The 19,410-nt window shown below is 34.3% G+C and overlaps 1 protein-coding gene across 6 annotated transcripts in view; it reads left to right on the top strand.

The window, feature by feature from the left end:
• Positions 1-19,250, top strand: part of LOC106153274 (PR domain zinc finger protein 1) — a 28,977-nt gene extending 9,727 nt beyond the window's left edge. For 3 of the 6 annotated variants that reach the window (XM_087017792.1, XM_087017800.1, XM_087017776.1), the window contains 4 exons: positions 7,457-7,623; positions 11,969-12,088; positions 15,130-15,382; positions 15,838-19,250. In XM_087017792.1, coding sequence (XP_086873918.1) covers positions 7,462-7,623; positions 11,969-12,088; positions 15,130-15,382; positions 15,838-17,744 — 2,442 coding nt within the window. In that variant the 5' untranslated portion in view covers positions 7,457-7,461 and the 3' untranslated portion in view covers positions 17,745-19,250. Of the gene's footprint in view, positions 1-3,568; positions 3,932-6,765; positions 6,884-7,456; positions 7,624-11,968; positions 12,089-15,129; positions 15,383-15,837 lie in introns of those variants that run through there. The other 3 variants (XM_087017786.1, XM_087017780.1, XM_087017811.1) reach the window with 3 other exon arrangements.
• Positions 19,251-19,410: the final 160 nt, after the last annotated feature.

Below are 19,410 nucleotides of genomic sequence, written 5' to 3'. Positions count from 1 at the left end.
CTTCTTTAGTTTGCATGCAATTTTGTCTTACCAGTGCATCTGAACCCATGACAATAGTTGTCTCCTTACCACCTTTGATATCAAAGAAACTTTTTTTTTTACATATTCAGGTGACTTGAATTTCAGATTTCACCTTCTTTTAATGGGTGCCTGAGTTTCTTCTCTCAAGAAAACTTGTTTTTGTAGATATTTTATTTCACCAGGATGGGTCTTGAAAGTGAAAAACTCACAATAAGTTCTCTGACATGAGGAGATCCCTTTGTGTTGGTCCACTTGACTGAATAAAGCTGACTTTATAGCAGCAAAGTTCAAAGAAGATGCCACATTTGTTCAATATATAAGGGACGACAGTGCAGATAAATATATAGCTTAGCTTGAAATTTACAATGATCACGTAGAAAAAGGACTTATATCAGTTGATAAAATCTGTTATTGAAACAAACTTTTAACCAGCACAAATGAATTCTAATTGTCTAATTATATTTACATTGTATTGTAATGCATTAATAAAGTTAAAAAGTCATATATGACAAGTTCAAGATTTACTTTATCCTCACTTCTCAATACATACTAGTATAATGTGCTAAAAATTTGCTTGAATGCAGAGATGCAGAGTAAATCTTTTAACACTTTTGATGTGTGCAGTTACATGTCACCCATTTGGAATAATATATTATATCATCTTTTCTTCTTTTTTTAAATAAAGATTTTTGAGGTCATGAAGGATTTGCTGCTAATTGACATTATGGAATATTGTCAACATATGCTAGTATAATTGTAAGCGGAAAATGTGAATTTGCCATTGTGGTTTTATTATTTTTATATGCAACTGATGCAATCTAACACATCATATACTCAGGTTACATGTACATGTAAGTCTAATCTAATAAGGGAGGGGTGCATTTGCAATGACTGAGTTGTACACTGTCTCAGCCTGATATGATTTTTTTAACCAAAAGAAAAAAAGCATTCTGATGTCTATTTAGCTGTAGCCATCCATTGCCACAGACAGTGAGTAAAGTGGCAAGCCATACCCAGATGACAGGACTGGTTAGATACGGGAAATTACGCAGTGGCCTTTTAGACCAATTTGTTAAAAAATTACTTAATTCAAGAAAATTCATTAGTAGTCCACTGAAATAAAATATTGTGGATCTGTATAAAAACTGAAAAAAAAGCTCAATGGTAAATTTATTTAAGTGTTTGAGATTACCAAAGATTTATCCATTATTAAAGGAGACCAAAAGTTTCGGTTTGAGAGTTTTTACTTAAAGAGATCAACCTTTACACGTTAAGTTTGTGAAACAGATACCTGAAATAATGTGACCATAATGTGACCAAGTTGAGCCACCCAAATGTGGAATACTATCTGCCATGTTGATACTGTAACAACACTAATGTTATATGAGGTTAACTTGTGTACTTAGTATATGTCCTTAAATGCTAGAATAAGAACAAGATGTTTTGACGTGCTGTTTTGAAAATACACAGGTGATTTGATATGATTAACAGATTAGTGAATTAATGTTGTGTTGTATGGAATATATCCCTCTAGGAAGTGTTTATTTGAATCACACAGCGACTGATTTTTTTTTTTCAATGTAAGGTGTTGGTCATATTTTCTATTGAGTTAGAAAATTGGAGAGACCAAAAAAGCAAGACATTGTCAGAGGTCCATTTGAACATAATTTAGACTATTTTTCTAAAGATATTAAATGGGATTAGGTTACCTCCCCCCCTCCCTCACAAAAATAAATCAATAAAATGCAAATTTTACCAAAATAAGCTGACTGATTGTGGCTGAATTAGTGGATGATGAATCAAGCCTGTTAGAAACTTGCATGTATCATTTCATTTACAACTAATACTGGCATTAATAATAATTAGATTATTTACTTACAGAATGAAATAAAATTTACCCTCTAAACTAGAATTAAAATATAGGTAAGTGGGAATTAAGAAAAATTGAATATAAATTAGTTTCTGTGGCACTTTTAATTTTAACTGTCATTTAAGTAATTATCTGAAGGCTAAGGCTTTATTTATGGTCTTAATTTGAACAGTCATGTTGGATTTCTCAGACTGAATTCACAGGTACTTGAGCTTGACATGCGGTTGACACTTTTATCTTATAAATCTGTAATTGGATTACTGAGCAATTTGTACAAATACTCTGAAAAGGAATGGTAAAGACTTGGCCCTAAAAGTTTTAAACATTTGCACAAAGTTTGAACTACAGTGTACCTACACCTCTTCTCTCAATACAAAATACTTTAAACTTCTTAAGTTTGTTTGTGGGGTTACATTCTGTTTACCAGTGTCATTTTCTGATAAGCCACCTCAATCGAGGTCTTAACCTTTTGTTAATGTTTAAACTTATCTTTATAGAAAATTTGACAAACATCTCAATGCTTCTTGTGCTAAGTTGTTGCTTATCCCACGATCCATTTTCATTTTTATCAGATAAGAAAAAGTCTTTGCAATAATTCAATATTAAAGTTCAGTTATCTTACACATTGAATAGGAGACAGCAGTTTAGACTTTGTGCTGGGTATACATAAGAAGCAAAGTTTATCACTCAAATTGTTTTTTTTTTTAACCAAAGATCTAAAGTTCATTTTTTGAACTTCTTGCACTTTAAAAACTAAACTAAATCTTCTCATATGTTAGTAAATATCTTTGTCACTTTGATATTCAAGCAGCTCAAAACATTTCTCGATTAATGACCATCACTGGAAAAATTCATAATGAATGTATGAAAACTGCTTTATCAGAACCAGGTTGTCATGGTAACTTGTGATAACAGAGAAACTGTGGAATAAGACCTTAATATCCTAGCTGTTGTTTGACAAAAGCAAAATTCCGTTCACGTTCATTTTTCTCCAAGTTACATTGGTCAGAATGCTGTGTAGCACAGGTGTGTGAGGAATGGGAGTGACCCAAGAACAGATAAGGTGGATCCGCAGTGGTAAAAGTGAATTTGAATAGAGATATCGCAAAGAATTGCAGTGAAAAGAGCGGCGGATTAGTGCACAGATTTATACCTGTCATAAAAGCTAATAGCCCAGGTGAAAAGGGGGGGAGGCAATAACAGTTAAATACTGTCAATGGATTCTTGGCTCAAGGTATTTATGATATGTGATTCAGTCCCATTGTTTTCAATTGTTTACATGTTTGTCTTTTCTTTGCCATCTGTTTCTTGAAATATTTTATGTAACGCTACATTTTAAAGGAATAAGTTTAATGAGAGTACGTCAAGTAACACCATTTAAAATAATAAGAAAGGGAAAAATTAAATAAAAGTAAAATTATACCACATAAAAAGGTGTACCCCTCCTAAAATTCATTAATTTAGAGGTAATTATTCATTATTTCTGAAAAATTGTGAATTTTTCACCTCCTTATCTGAATTCTGGAGAACCAATTATGGAGCAAAGACTGAGAAATCAGCAGTGGGAGTGGTCACTTGACATCATAATCTCAATCACCTAACTTGTATTTGATTGGCTAAAACCAACACAAACTCAAAGACCTGTTGCTCCTTGCAGTGAAAACAATGGGCAAGTTTGTGTACTCCCCCCGAAGTTCCAGGCTGCTAGAGCAAAGTCTTTATTTGTTTAAGTGATAAACTGCATCTTACTTGCATCTTAGCTGCGCCACCTCCTCTTTCTCTCCCACACTTGCCTCCTAATCTTCAGTGAGAGTATGAGACAACCTCAGTCTTACCTGATAACTGTTGGCTGACAGGTGGCTGCTGACCAAAGAGGTGAGACATTCACTGGCTTTTGCTTGCCTGCTTGCTTGTCTGCTGACAGTGAGGTAGTGAGAGTAGACCCAGCAAATGAAAAAGGAGACTGAGACCAATTAGGGGTGTGGAGCACTATGTAATACCCAGTTTGCTTTTTTTTCTGATGACTGCTTGCTAGAAAAGGTAAGGTTTTCCTAAAAAATTAGAAAAGAAATTGATAAGGTTTCATTATGGGTCGGTGCATGGTGGTAGGAGAAAGAGAAAGTTGATGAATTTGAAATAAACATTTTTGACTGGGGGTGGGGTTGTGTGTGTGTGTGTGTGGGGGGGGTGAGAGATGGGTGGCTGTATTTTACTGAAAAAGTCAACAGTTTCAGGCAGTGTCATATTTAGAATGCATTTAATGATTGATTTTAGTTTTTTAAGCACCTATAGATCAGCTTGAAGAAATTTTAACTGTGATGAAGATTGTTATTTCATCTCCACCTTGAAAAAGGCTATACAGAAATATAATGGGTGAAAAAAATTTTAATTAAAGAATTAATTAATTAAAGAATTATGACATTTTATTTTCTAGTAATATAATATAAATACTTGTCATAAGAATGTTTAAGTCATTTTACTTGTCATTGAGAAGGATTATATAAGAAAACTTTTCTTTACTCAACCACAACAAAGAAATAGAATTATAAACATTTTACTTGTGACATTGCCAAAACATTGATTTTTTGCAAGGAATTTCAATAACCACTGAGAAAAAAAAAAAACATTTGCAGAAAGCAACAACTGAACCATTATTATTATTATTATTATTATTATTATTATTATTATTAACTACACACACACGTGCAGTCTGGTTAGTGTAAACAGTGTAGTGTTCTGTGTGTATTCGGAACAGGATACCCCAACCAGGTATACACTAACATAAATATCAAAGGTATGGAAAATCAAGTTTTGTATTCATTCATCATTTACATCTTAAGTGTTTTTTCCTAATTCAGTTTTTTTATTTTTCTGTCATTGATTATTTAGATAGTAAACTCGAATCAAGTGATTGATTATAAATCTTAACACCAAATGCTCTTCAGAGACATTCTGAAAGGCTTAAGTAATTTTTTTTTTTTTTTTTTTTTTTTTGAGCATTCACTTGGATGGGTGGGGATGGAGCAGGTAAACCTATAGGTTAAAGTTATGGAAATGATAAATGATATAAAGGTAGTTAATGTTGCTGTATGAATAAAGTGAGTCAACCTCAACATGTATTGTTAACCTGTGAGTTACATAAGGCTATTTGGATGAAATATTCTTTAACAGCTAGCTACAGCAGGATGTGTGTCACCGCAATGAGAAGTTTTTTTCCTTGCCATTGAAATAGTCAAATATTTTTTGCTTTAAAAGGAGAGAGAGAGAGAGAGAGAGAGAGAGAGAGAGAAAGGCTTAAAGCTTGATTCCATATCTCCAAGCTACATTTGTTGACATAACAGAAGTGAAAGTATTTATTTTTGAAACTATGTGTTTTAACGTCGCCTGATTCAGATTTCAATTCTTATCAGGAGTCAGCAGATGATTAAAAAAGTAAAGGAAACAGTCACGCTAAGTTAACTGAGTTTGAACTGTAAACAACTGCTACTATTATTTATCTGCCATGTTGTTTACTTTCACTTTCATTTTTACTATTTATAGAACACACTCATGGTGTGTTTTTTAATCTTTGCAATATTGTTATGTATAAAGATGAGGAATTGAGGCTAACTTCCTTGAATTCACCAAATGTAATCTAATTGGTGTTTGTTACTGCCATGTGTCACTTTTTCTTTCATTTTAGATGTTTATCTTATTTTTATTTTTCATTTTTCAAGACCCCCATCTCATTTTGACATCAGGATGTAATCATACTTGAAACACATTTCCTTCTGAAAAAGTGCACAGATAGTATGAAAGTTTAAATCAAGTGATCTTATTATTTGGCCAGTCTGGTGTGTACCCAAACCCTTTGATTGCCCTCAGAATACATCAACAGTTCATGTTTTCATCAATATGTTTTAATTTCATTGAACAGCTTAATGTTGTATTTTTATTGTTCTGAACAAATAGGTGATAATCAGCTGAGCATATGATATACTTACCTTTGGGTTCATATTCAAAGGAAAAAATTAGCAAAATGACCAATTATACCTTGGTCATCACCACCCCCCATCCCCCCACCCCCCACCCCCCAAATTTGTGCCCAGTTTTGTATGGAGCTGAAAGTGCCAAGCACAATAAGTGATAGGCTATCTGTATCACCATTGAAGCAAAATCAATATAAAGGGGCGTAGAATGATTTTGTTGTTTATTTCACAACATCTTGTGATCTGGTGTCATCTCTTATCAGTTATAGATGTCAAGCGGTGGTCTTGAAGATTGATGGCCCTTTTTTTGACCTGATATTCTAAGAATGAGGGCAGCCTGAAAAAATTGTTTTAAGATGAAAGGTAAAAGGCTGCAGTACTTAATGCAGTAAAACTGAATAAAAAGTGTTTGTTTATTACACAGAGAGTCACATCAGGTTAGTGATTGTGGAAATGTGCATTTATTAAATAATTAGCTGCATTTACCAAAACATCATGCAGATATCACCTTCACAAAGTACAGTTATCAAAGTACACCATAAATTAAGTCCTGAAAATAGTTTATATACTTGTACATATCCTTCCTCCCCCCCCCCTCCTCCACCCCCCTCTTGCTGGCCTACCCAGTCATTGTTCCCCTAATCCTAAGGTGAAAGGAGTTATCATGCCAGGCTTCTCCAATCTGAGAGGTAGGGTGATATAACTCCTTGTGATGTGTGAAAGTCCACACTCTTTAGTTAACATTTAATCCAACCAAAGTAACAGACAAGTTACATTCCTAAACTTTTATCTAAACCACCCAAGAAGGGAAACTTATTTGTGGTCTGAAGCCATGATGTTTACATCTATTTTCTGCCCTTGGTTTGTGTCCGTGTTTTGAAAATACAATAAAATGACTTAACTTGTGATGTTTTTCACATGTACTGCATATGAATTGTGGCAGGGGCTTTTTTACAGATAGAAACTTAGATGCAAAAAAACGAACTTTAAAGTAAAAGTGGAAGAGCTTTGGTACTTTGAAGAGGTACATTTAAAATTTTTGGTTACGCCATTCAGTTGATAACTTAATTGGCCAACAGCATAATAAGTTGTCAGAGCTAGGATTGAAATTTAGAACCAATAGTGAAACTGGTTGGTTGTTGTTAAAAACTATTAAGGATTACATCATTTTTTTGAATTTATTCAGAATTTGATGGAGATGAAAGTAAGAAGGGAGTTTCTGTGAGGTTTATGACTAAGCTTTGAACTTTTATTTGCATTTGGAACAGAGTTGTCCTTCTTCTTGGAGTTGTAAGTTGTTCTACATTCAGTATTGGCCTTCCTGAACCATTCACCTGTGAAACTCCACAAGCAAGAAAAAAATTAATGAGGTTTATGAAAAATATTTATCATGATTGTTGACAAAAATAAGGATTCATGCCATCATTGCTGCTTAGCTAAAAATGAAGCAGTCAAATGGATTTGTAGCTGCTGTAAAAACCAGAGAAAATCTTGAAAAAGAAAGGTTGTAGGTCTGGCCAGTTAATGCACACATAGTCACATTAATATTGGTAGGATTATACCTTTTTTTTAAAATTTAATTAATTTTTTTCTTCAGAAACAATGGGAGAAGATCTTGACTTGCTGAGTCTGCCTGAGGAAGAGTATGAAAAAAGATGTGTCTACATAGTACCTGACCAACCCTGTGACAGAGACCTACCTAACAGAGCAGAGGCCTCTTTACCCAGGAACCTGGTGCTCAAACCTTCACAGATATTCACTGATGTAAGCTGCTTTGTCTTTGTTTTTATACTTAAGACCTATCGAATAGATGTAGTGTCAAAATATCATTTTTTGTATTCTCCATTTACCTGATTATTGTTATTTTTACATTTCTCATGTCTTCAGCATGTTTTGTAGATCATTTGATATAGATGCAATATACCAAGAATGTTTTTTGTAAATTTGAATGGCTTCACATTCAAAAGAATTGTTTATGCATATAAAGTATGTACCTGTAGCTACTCATTTTTCATTTGTCTTGTGTCAAGGTATTTGATAAAATATAACTGTTTTGGAAACCTTAACATATATATATGAAAATAAGAAGACAACAGATCATGCACAATCAGAACATCAAACTTAATATTGATTTTTTTTTTCATCAACAAAATTGTTATTTGATAGATTTTTAAGTCTGTAGTAATTTTGCCATGTTTATTCCTCATGTCTCCTGCCTGTCCTCTTCCTGTCTTAGGGTTACTTGCTCTTCAAGGTATGGCTGAAGTGAAATTTTATATTTCGATGGTGATTTAGATACCATCTATAACTTACAATGTGTACACACTATCAGACTGTATCAGATGCAAATTAATAGCAACATGCTTTTGAAAGCAAACTCCTGGGTGGTGCCAAGGTAAAAACAGCAGTTGACTTTTTATCACAGTAAAAGTCAAATCGACTTCATTTTCCCATAATTGATGTGTTTCTTTAGTACCGATTGAATTTCGTTTTAAATAAACTTTTAAAACACATTGATAATGATCAGCAGACTAGAGGGATGCGACTTTTGTATCGGGACAAGGGAAGTCCATCTTTTTTTGAAGGAAAAAAGAAAACATTCACATATGATGTTTTTAACAATGAAAGAAAAAAAGATTGGAAAGTGATAAGAGAAAATAGTGATGGAAATGCTATTTCAAGTGTCAGATGACAGAGGCCTTGGATTGACAAAGGGTTTCAGCTCATCTTCCCTGTTCCATCTTCTCCGTGTTATGCAGTTACCAGAATTCATGACATTTTGAAATTGAAAAAAAAAATCAACTTGGTATTAATGATTCCATGTGAAGATATTGGATGATATTGAATTACTTACAGTGTCTACTAATCAAAGATTTACAAACTGTGCATCACATAGTAAAGAGGGCCAGACCCAATGGAAAACACCATACTTTTCTCACATTTGGTGCAATTTAGACTTCCAGATGCAACTTTCTGTTACTGCCATAAATACCTGTCATTCCTAAATTCTTGCTCTTTTTCAAAAAATGGTCGATTAAAATGAAAGTGGACCCTTGAAGTGGACCGGGGGCTATATAGTGTTTCACACAGTTTGGGAGTAATTTGATGGTGAAAGATTAGAAAGCCAAAGTCATTAGCTTTGTCATCAGGAGAAGTTAATTGTTTGCTGGCAAAAATGTTGACTACATAATCAAAGGTCTGCAATTGTTTCCCTTACAAATCAAGGTGCTTTTCTCTCCCAGCTCATATGATCTAGCAGAGGGGTGCACAGCAGGCGAGAGAAAGGGATATTAGTAATTGGAAAAGGGATCAAATGATTAAATGACAATTTATCATTCACGCCAAGCTAAATCCCAAAGGCTGTCAAAATCTACAAGAGGACAGAAGCCATTGATCAGACCAGTGAAGTTTTGTTATATTTTCACTTGGGTAAATAATTCTTGCCAATGTAGCCTCAATCAGCCTTCACTCAAACTGAAAGAAATGGATACTGTTTTATTTTTCATGACTTCCTCCTCACGTTCTGATTAACATGGACTCTGAGATTTTCACACAGCATCATGCCAATTTTCTAGTTGAAAAGATATGTACCAGTAGCATCGTCTTCTACCAATAAAAAAATATGAAAGCACCCAATTGTAATGTGAAAATAGAGTATGTCATATGCTTTTGTTGAGGCTATATTTTAATTGCGATTAAGGTGAGATGCTAAATATCCTTTGGGGTAAAAAGCATAGTGGTGACCTGAAGATAGAAGTTAATTAAAACATGGAAGCGGTCATTTGACAAAAATATTATTTCTATAGAAAGCTGTATGGCCAAATGGTGAGCTTGAGAAATAAAGAAAAGACATGCCAAGCATTCTAAAGTCCCGCATTCTAAGAGAGAGAGCTCATGTTTTTTATAATTGTATGCTGGTACCGTTGCATGCTAGCCTACCATCATCTGAACACACCAAAGCAAGTGGACAATGACGCTTACATGTGCAAGATTGATCAGGCTGACAGAAAGTAATTTCCTTTTATGAACTTTGATTAAAGATTGATTTTTGTCTTTGTGGTTCTGTAGTATGGGAAAAATGAACTGGGATTTTTTTCTTCAAATAATTTTTTGGTTCTTTTGTGACAATTTGGAAATTACTTTTAAAATTTTTACTTAAGGGAGTCTTTGTGTGAACTTTTGTTAAAAAAAAATTGAAAGACTTATCAAGGTTATCTCCACATCAGGAAAACTTGAAAGGTTTCCCTATCCCCCTAAAACACAAGCTGTTGCTTTCACACTGTGCCTCACCACTCCTCTTTTAATATTACTGTCACAGTATTTGAGATATATTCTGCTTCTATTACTCAACACTCATCACATATTTGGATTTGTGCCTTGTGTTTCTGGCCACCTGACAACGTGTGAAACTTGCCAGCAGTCTGCTATCATGACCAAATAGTTCACTCTCTGTAAGCGATAGTAAATCCCCGCTTGAGACAAGGTGCGTGATGGACGATGACTTAATCCGGGCAATTAAGACCCTCACTTTATCAAAATGTAGAACAATAATCTGTAGAGAGATTAAGGCAGGGGTGGCTTTGTGAATAGTTTAATAGCACCTGACGAAAGCTGTCAAAAAGGTGCAATGATAAAATGATTATAGAAAGGATAAAAGTTGTAACTTATAGAGATGACAAGTTGTGTAATTATGCCCATTGTTTGCGATGTCTTGTTATGAAATCCCCCCCCCTCCAAAAAAAAAAAAAAAAAAAAAAAAAAAAATTTGACTTAATAAAAAGATTCTCAATCAGTCTTTGCTGTCAGATATATATTTTGATTGCATCAGCTTGTTACAGATTGGTCAGCTGCTTTTTTTTCATTTACTTGTCTTTTTCTTTAATCAGAATTGAATATCATTTAAATCCACGTTTCCTTTTCATCACACATTTTTTTCCCTTTTAATCAATATTTAATCATGAGCAGTCACATGTATCAGGTGGTCATTGCTGACCATTAATTTTGAAATATGAAATGCAATAAAAGAAGTCTTTCTAAATACTACCAGGCATTTAAGATATTGTATGGTATGCAGCCTAATTCTCCTTGTTCATGCAAAAGTCTGGCTTTCATTAATGTTATTACCTTTTCAATAAGAACACCTAAATGGCTGGTTCGTGCACTAGAAAGTTGAAGTTAGTGGACAGTAAACATGACTGAGTACACATCACCTACAATATGGTCACATATTACTGGTTTATTGAACCACAAGAAAAGAAGCAGAGTATCAGAACATAGTTGAAATGTCACATATCAACAAAGTAATGGAGAAGGCAAACTGGAGTCAGTTAAGAATCTCAATATGTAAATACAGTCTCAGTAGAAATCAGTAGAAAGGCCATACTGGCCATGCTTTTTTTTATCTCCAACTCTTGAGATTGTATCAAAATAGAAGAAAGTGAAAAGACTTGTTAATCAATAAATTGAGAGTTTGGAAAAGATAAGGTAAGACCAAACTCTGCTCTTCAGTTTTCATTTCTTAAACAGACAGTTACGGACTAAGAAAAGCAGAATATGATTGTCATGAGTTAGAGCAGGAGTTGGAAGCCTTTCAGGTCGGGTTCAGTCATTTTTAATAACTTCTCATATGAGCTAACTCTTTATCTATCAGGCAGAAGCATGGTCCAACTTTGAAGATACAATTTTCATTGCTTGAAAATTACATTCTTAAAGTTCCCTTTTTTTAATGGGATCCCTATACAAGCAGGCAGCTGGTATGTGTTTTCTGGCTTGCTTTGGGATGTGAAATTTTGGCATCAGCTATTTAAAAAAGCCAGGGTGGATAGCCTATATACACCTGATGATTAAAAACCCTGAAAAAGCTATGGTTTTCAACAATATAGGTTTTTAATTGAATTTTCTCAATTTTCTCAAGCATGGAAGAAGGGAAACTGGGGTGAGGATGGCAAATTCTGCCATAAAAGTGAAATGACAGACCGAAATGAGAAAGGACAGCTTTTATGATTTGCTCTCTGCAATATAACGGGGAAGAACTTTCTTTGCACTGAAAGGATGTTTTTGTGGTACTTCTTTTAAATAATCTGATTTTTTTATTTATTGATATTGATAGGTTGTTGGTGTATGGAGCACAGACTACATACCAAAAGGAACAAGATTTGGTCCCCTGGTAGGAGAGATCTTCACCAAGGATTCTATTCCTAGAACTGCTGAGAAGAAGTTCTTGTGGCAGGTGTGTATTGAGATATATCTAAAATATTGCTTCTACTGATTATCAAACAAGTGATCACTTGGAAAAGAGTAAGAAATTTCCAATGAATGGATTTACTATTTTATACATTCATTTGTCTTTCATTCCTCTATTGCTTAGGGTGCATTCCCAGAGCTTTTAGATCGATCTATCCCTGCGGGGAGTCTCACTAGATTACTGTCAGATAATCTGGCTTAAATGTCCGTCCCGCCTACTATAAGCTGTAAGGGGGTAATTAACTTTCGTGCCTGCTCGGCTATTTAGCGTGAACCTCTAGGGAGTTAAGTCGATCTAAAGTAGATCGATCTAATCTCTGGGAATGGGGTCTTAGTTTTATTGTTTGTTTGTCCATTGATTTGTTCTCTTGTCCATTTACTCATTTACTTATTTTTACTGAATTTTGCAATTTAGATGAATTTAAATGAAATTTTGGGTTAAAGTGTTGTTGTGTGGGATAAATGCATGCAATACTTTCAACTGCCATGGGTTTCAATTTCTCTCATTTTTCACTATTATCATTGGTAGGTGACTAGTCTACATTTCGTTAATACAGCTGTAGGTTAAGGGTACTTATCTTGACTCATTAGGCTTGATTTATATTACAATGGCCATCTTTCCTAGTATCATACAATTTGCCATTCAGTGAGAGGTGCATTTACTTAGAATACCTATCTAATTTAATTTGCCACGGAACTTATGTTAAATCTCGAGGGTATTAGTATTAGTAGTATTTTATTGAACAATTATGACATTAGGATTTCTTAGAAAATTTTGCACAGTAACTACTTGGCTTATTGATGATGTCATTAATGAAAATTGAAATTCTTGATTATTAAGACCAGAATTCTGGAGGGTAGGCTATTTAGTGAACCTAAAATCCTCCAATTAAACTTATCAATTGAAACTCAGTAGATTGCCATTTACTGCAGATTGTTTTATTGCACTAGCGTGGTTAGGCACTTGTCTTTCACCGAAAGCTGCAATCACTTTCAACAGAGATAAGATTGTGTGTCTATCTCTTGTAAAGACTCTAGATTTTATTACTTTGCTTCCCCTTGATAACTTCATCCCAAAAGATTATGCAAGTTTTGTTTGCATGCAACAAGGTATATTCCTATTATTTGACAAGGGCCCATTTTAATGGGCATTTTTATGTTTAAGCACTACCAACACTTTTAATTGTGAGAACAAAGAAATGGAACATATGCGGTATTGGTTGCTTAATTGCCATATAACAGGTAATTCAGTAAGACTGATGAAGGTGACAAAAAGCCATACAAATGAAATCTCAAATTCTTTATGATTGCAGACAGATTTACTAGGATAGATTTATTAGGCCATAATATATGTCTATAAGAGCAGAGAGATTTTGGGGGGAGAAAATATTTATATTAGTTTAATATTTGCTCTGGAGAATAATAGATAATACTATGAAGGAGATAAAAACTGTTTGCAACTGTAGAAATTATTTTATTTCAAAAATGTAAAACACACTCCTGTTTTAACAAATACTTGCTAAACTCTTTATATTTTAACACCTTATGTATTAAAAAAAACAAACAAAAAAATTGCATAAGAACACCATGGATAATACAAGGCAGATGCAGCTGTGACAAAAAACAATCTTTCTTAATCTTCTGATCTTTTTGTTTAAAATACTGGTGTGAAATATTATCTTTTTAGTGTAAATCTGCACTCAGGAGGGATTTGAAGCCATATATGACCTGCAATAAGGGTATTAGTATAGTTTTAACCCCCATCACTTTCATAGCTGATAACACTTTGATCTTTTCACTAAATTCTAATTTCACCTGCATTTTATACACAAAATTGATGTGACTTGTGAGAACACATTTTGAAAAAAAAAAACAGATGAAGTACTTCACAAAAGAGAAAGAAAGAAAGAAAGAAAGAAAGAAAGAAATATTCAGCAATATATAGGCATTAATCTGAAATACATTCAGCAAGAACCCCCATGGAGTTGGAGAGATCCAGGTAGAATTGGTATTCCATTGGGAATGAGCCCTAAGAGCATTTTTTTCAAGCAATTATTTTCAGTACTATTTCAATGTTAGTTTGTACTCCATTTCTTAGAAAATTTCAAATCCCCTCTCCTTTCCACCTCTCCTTCCAAAAATAATTGTAACATCAATGAGTAATTTTATGTCACAGGAATGATGTCTGACTTTTTTCTTTGGTATTTTGACAAGGCAATGTTGTTTACCCTTGAAAGTGTATTTATTTACATTTTATGGCCTATGTGGTTTTAGTGGCCTGGTTAGTTCAGCCAATTTAATCAAAAAAGGAAAAGGAAGAAAATCACGAATTGGGTCATTGTGGTGTAAGATGGTTCTGAACAAGGAAGAAGGAAATGTTATGACATAAAACAGCAGGATAAAGCAGGGTCTCATTTTTCCCTTGTTTGCTAATGTTTCTTCTCATTTTTTCCTGATTTGTCCTTTTTTTGGTCAAGTGCCCATTGTGAACTATTTTTATATTAAGAGGGAAGGTATTGCGAATTTATTTTAATTGTCAGCAAGAAAAAGTTAACCTTTTCAGCTTATTAAAAATATGAAGCACTACCAATTATTAGTAATTTTAAATGAACATAGGGACTGCTTTAAGAATCAAACAAACTCATGGATTAAAACCAAAAAGGATTATATCTCCAGTTCACTGTTTTCTAATCTTGTAAAAAAACATTTTTACCAAAGTTGTACATAATAAATGGTGGAATATGCAAATGTACTTGGATGTCCCTTTGGCTCAACTGTCACAATGAGCTAGTAACACCAAATGCACTCAGAGTATGGGTTTACAGTCGCCATTATTTTGTCTATTAAGGGTCTAATTTGGGGGGGGGGGGGGGGGGGGGGGCAAAAGAATACCTGAATAATAAAAAGGTATTTTAATTGATTTATTTATTAATTTTATCATTCATTCATTTCTTCCTTTTAAAGAAGTATGCAGTTTTTTTCATTCCTTTATGTTACAGCTGTATTATTACTTGATTTATTTTTCAGGTCCACCACAACCATGACCTGTACCTGTATGTCAATATATTTGATCCCAAGAAAAGCAACTGGCTTCGGTATGTGAATAGCGCCCCCTCCAAGCAGGCCCAGAACATAGTAGTTTGTCAGGTGGACCATGCTATATATTTCTACACTGTAAGGCCCATCCCTCCAGACTCCGAGCTCTTGTTCTGGTACTGTCAGGAGTTTGCTGAGCGTCTGAACATTCCCCCAGCTGAGGAGATTTACAAGTATAAAATGAGTAAGTTTTGATGATATTTTATATGGCCAGTTGAACAAAGTTGTCAGTTTGGAAAATTCTTGCTGAAATAAATGATAAATGTTTATTTATTTTTTTTGTACCTTTTCAACATTTGGAAGTTTAATATATGTTTTATATCTTTTTTGCTTAGAAAGTAATGCATGAATTTACAAAAACTTTGTAAATGTTCAGACTTGTAACATGCATTACATAAAATAATATTTTTCTTAATTAGCAGTAGCATATAAGAAACTTATTTCCTTTGAAACTGCACATTATTTTGGAAAAAAAAAAGGTTTTACAAATTCCATGTCATTATTGATCATGGAATTTGATACAGTAAGAAGTCTTCCAGTAAGACCAGAATGAATTGCTTCAAATCATGAAATTTGTACTAACATTCTAAAGTGCTTATTTTAGTCTTTAATCCTTTCAACTTAATTTTTTTCATTTAGAAGAACAACTCAGCCCACTCCCTGCAGAACTTCCAAATCACAGGGTACCTGCCATGCCAAACTACTGCAACAACAGCAGAACCAGCCAGACAAGACTCGAAAAGGATCCAAATGGTGTCATAGACTTCAGTCTAAAGAAAATGCCCAAAATACATCATTTAGAGACAACTTCAGAGAAAGAACAAGAAGAACAAAATCCAGCGCCAACTGCCCAGACAGTTCCCAGTTCTGTTGGTCCAAAGGTCCAGCCCAAACAGAGTCCAGAAAAGGAAGAGGTATTCGACATGTTAAAAAAACAATGCCCCAGTCCACTACCCAAACATGATCCCTTTCCATGCAGCAGTCCAGGGTCGGAAAAAAGTCAAGATGAAAGTGACAGTGCATTTGAAAGATTCCCCACAAAAAATGGATACAAGATACCCAGTAAACGCCCAGGTGCTGTCATGATTGAGAATTTATTAATCAAGAAGATGAAAGAAAGTGGAGAAACAGTGGATGAACAGTCCTTAGATGCATTGAAAATCAAAAATGAGGAAAAAGAAAAAGATGGAGAAACTGTAGCAATGACAAAGGATATTAAAAAGGAGAGGAAAGACGGCGTGATGCCTATCAAACCAGAACCAAGTCATCCAAATTTGCCAAATTGCTCAACACCAATGCCTGCCAAATTATTGCCACCATTGCCCAATGCTCCTGCCAGTTTTCCCCATGGCCCACCAAAATTAGACTTCCCAGGTTATCTAAAACCGGATCTGAGACCAGGATTACTGGGGAAAGTCCCACCCACGCCCTTTCATCCATTTGGCCTTACAGCCAGTAGCCCACTCTATCCTTTCTACCAACACCCAGGCTTTGCCCATTTGTATTCAATGAACGGAATGTTTCCTATGAATCAATATGCAGCAGCTTTGCCTTGGCATCATTTGTACCCTGCTTATCAAGCCATGCAAAATGCTTACCTGAGCCAAAATATACAGCAAGTTAGCCCAACGACCAGTCACCCCCATCATGACCAAGCTCTGAACCTCAGCAAGCCAAAGATGGACCTTCAGCTGAATAGCTTGAATGCAAACAACATGAGGGGTTATCGTTCCTTGCCATTTCCACTGAAAAAGAAAGATGGAAAAATGCACTATGAATGTAATGTGTGCTCCAAAACTTTTGGTCAGCTTTCCAATCTAAAAGTGCATTTACGTACTCACACTGGTGAACGCCCTTTTGTGTGTAAGACTTGCAGTAAAGGTTTCACCCAACTTGCTCATCTTCAAAAGCACTATCTTGTCCACACAGGAGAAAAACCACATGAGTGTACTGTCTGTAAAAAACGTTTCAGTAGCACCAGTAATTTGAAAACTCACATGAGACTCCACAGTGGTGAGAAACCTTTTCAGTGCAAACTCTGCCCTGCAAAATTCACTCAGTTTGTCCATTTAAAACTCCACAAAAGGTTGCATACAAATGAGCGCCCCTATGAATGCCCCAAATGTAATAGAAAATACATCAGTGCTAGTGGCCTGAAAACGCATTGGAAAACAAGTAACTGCCTACCACCAGAAACTCCTATTGAAAATTTCCATCTTCTTCATGGTGATGTTCCAGCTGAATTTGGGGTCTCTGATTCAGATTTCACAGGGTCCAATCAGGAACTGACTGAAATGCCAGAATTGATGCCCTCAAGTCCCGGGGAGAGGGAGGGACTTCCTGGTTCTGGTTCTGATCCTCTTGCTCTCCAAAATATGCATAATGATAATGTTGATTGTGATGCCAATGCTACAGCAAGAGCCAGTCCAGCCACGTCTCTTGAGCCAAGAAGTCCATCACAGGACCACAGTAGCATTGTATTGCCATCGGATACTTGCCCTCCTTGCCCTGATTTAAGCTCACCTGGAAGTGATAGTGACAGGTGAAAGATGACTCTTTTACAGGAAAAGATGCTAATGTAACAGCATTAAATTCTTTTAAGTATTTTTAAAATTTAAATTTTCAAAGATTAAAAAAATATTTTTTTCCAGTGAACTGTTACCCCTTTATCATTCTTTTGCCATTTTATTGCCATCTGCTGCTTTTACATAAATTTATACATATATAAAGTGTGGAGTCTTCTTCCATTGAGCCAAATTTACTGCCATTCTTTCCAGAGCTTGCATTCCTACTTTTTTGTGTGATCTTGATAATATTTGGATGACTTGTTGCACTTTTAACATTCCAGTTTTTGTGCCATTTTGCAATTTGAAGAATGGGTCAAAATATTATTGTAATTTTATCTCAGGGGCTGTGAAGTTTGCATTATATTTGGGAATTTCTGCTTGCATGATATGTAATTCTGTTATATTTATTTATTAGTAAATTTTCTATCAGATTAGTTTTGTCAATACTCTTGATTGAAAAATAACTTTTTCAGTGCAATATGTGTGATATGTGTATGATCTGTGAACTATACTATTAATTTAAAGATATCTCTTATCTTCTGAAATTCTATGGCAGTTAATCATTAAATAATATTTTAGTGTTAAGCCTATAGATTGTTTTAAATGATAAGATGGAATTGTAGCCAAGTGTCATCCTAGCTATGACTAGATTAAAAAGGATTTTCTGTAAACCAGACTTTTTTCTTGTGTTATGACTACAGTCTCTTTATTGTTGATGATGGCATTGTGAGAATAATGCGTTATTACAGAGCATGTATTATACTGATTTGTCTTCACAATGCATTCCATGTTTGAAATAATACCTTAACACTGGTATTAATTATGATATTACTTTACATTGTATAATTAGACATTCATGTATCTTGTTTTTCATCTGATTGCCAGTTCGTTGTAAACACTGTTGTTTATATGATTTTCATTATTGTAACCTCACATGTACAGCTTGAGAAAATGTACACATAATATTCAAATACTGTAACAAGCTCAGATTATGATACCAGTAATTTGCAGTTCATTTGCAAACTATGGCCATGACAGTTTTGGTGATAATTTTTCTGATGAAAATATGTGTGAAATCAAAAACAATTAACTTTCATTGCCATTGCCTTGTTAATTACTGAGATGAGAACAAGACTAGCTTATATTGTATGTTTTATCTTGCCATTTATCATATTTATTTCCTCTTTTGTCTATATAAGTCATTTCTGATATTATGGAGTGTCATATATTGTTGTTATTAGCAAAATAGACTTTCCACTGTTATAATTCTTTATTAGAATAGCTGAGATTGAAAAATATAAGCTTCAGTGAACATGATGTGTCAAATTGGTGTTGGGATGTGAAATTTTAAATAAAATATTTATTTTGAAAAAAAAAATCATTTTTTTCTTGAAATCTATAAAACATTTTGTTTGTACGGTAATCGGCGTACAGTGTAAATACTGTAGCTCTAAACTAGCCATAATAAAAGAACATGTTTTTCCATTGACGAATCAGGACTTTCATTCTTTTGGCCGATTTCTGTGATTTTTTTTTTTTTTTTTTTTTTTTTTAAGGATCAGTATCTGCATGTGAACAATGTACATGTATCGAGGCAGTGGTCAAATTTTAAAACGATTTTCAAGGTTTTCACCAGCCAAAATTG

The sequence above is a fragment of the Lingula anatina genome, chromosome 1 (assembly GCF_051362555.1).
Source record: "Lingula anatina isolate TDL-2025a chromosome 1, LinAna3.0, whole genome shotgun sequence".
Classification (NCBI taxonomy): Eukaryota; Metazoa; Brachiopoda; class Lingulata; order Lingulida; family Lingulidae; genus Lingula; species Lingula anatina.
Note: the sequence above shows the minus strand (reverse complement) of the source record. Positions and strands in the feature narration are given on the sequence as shown.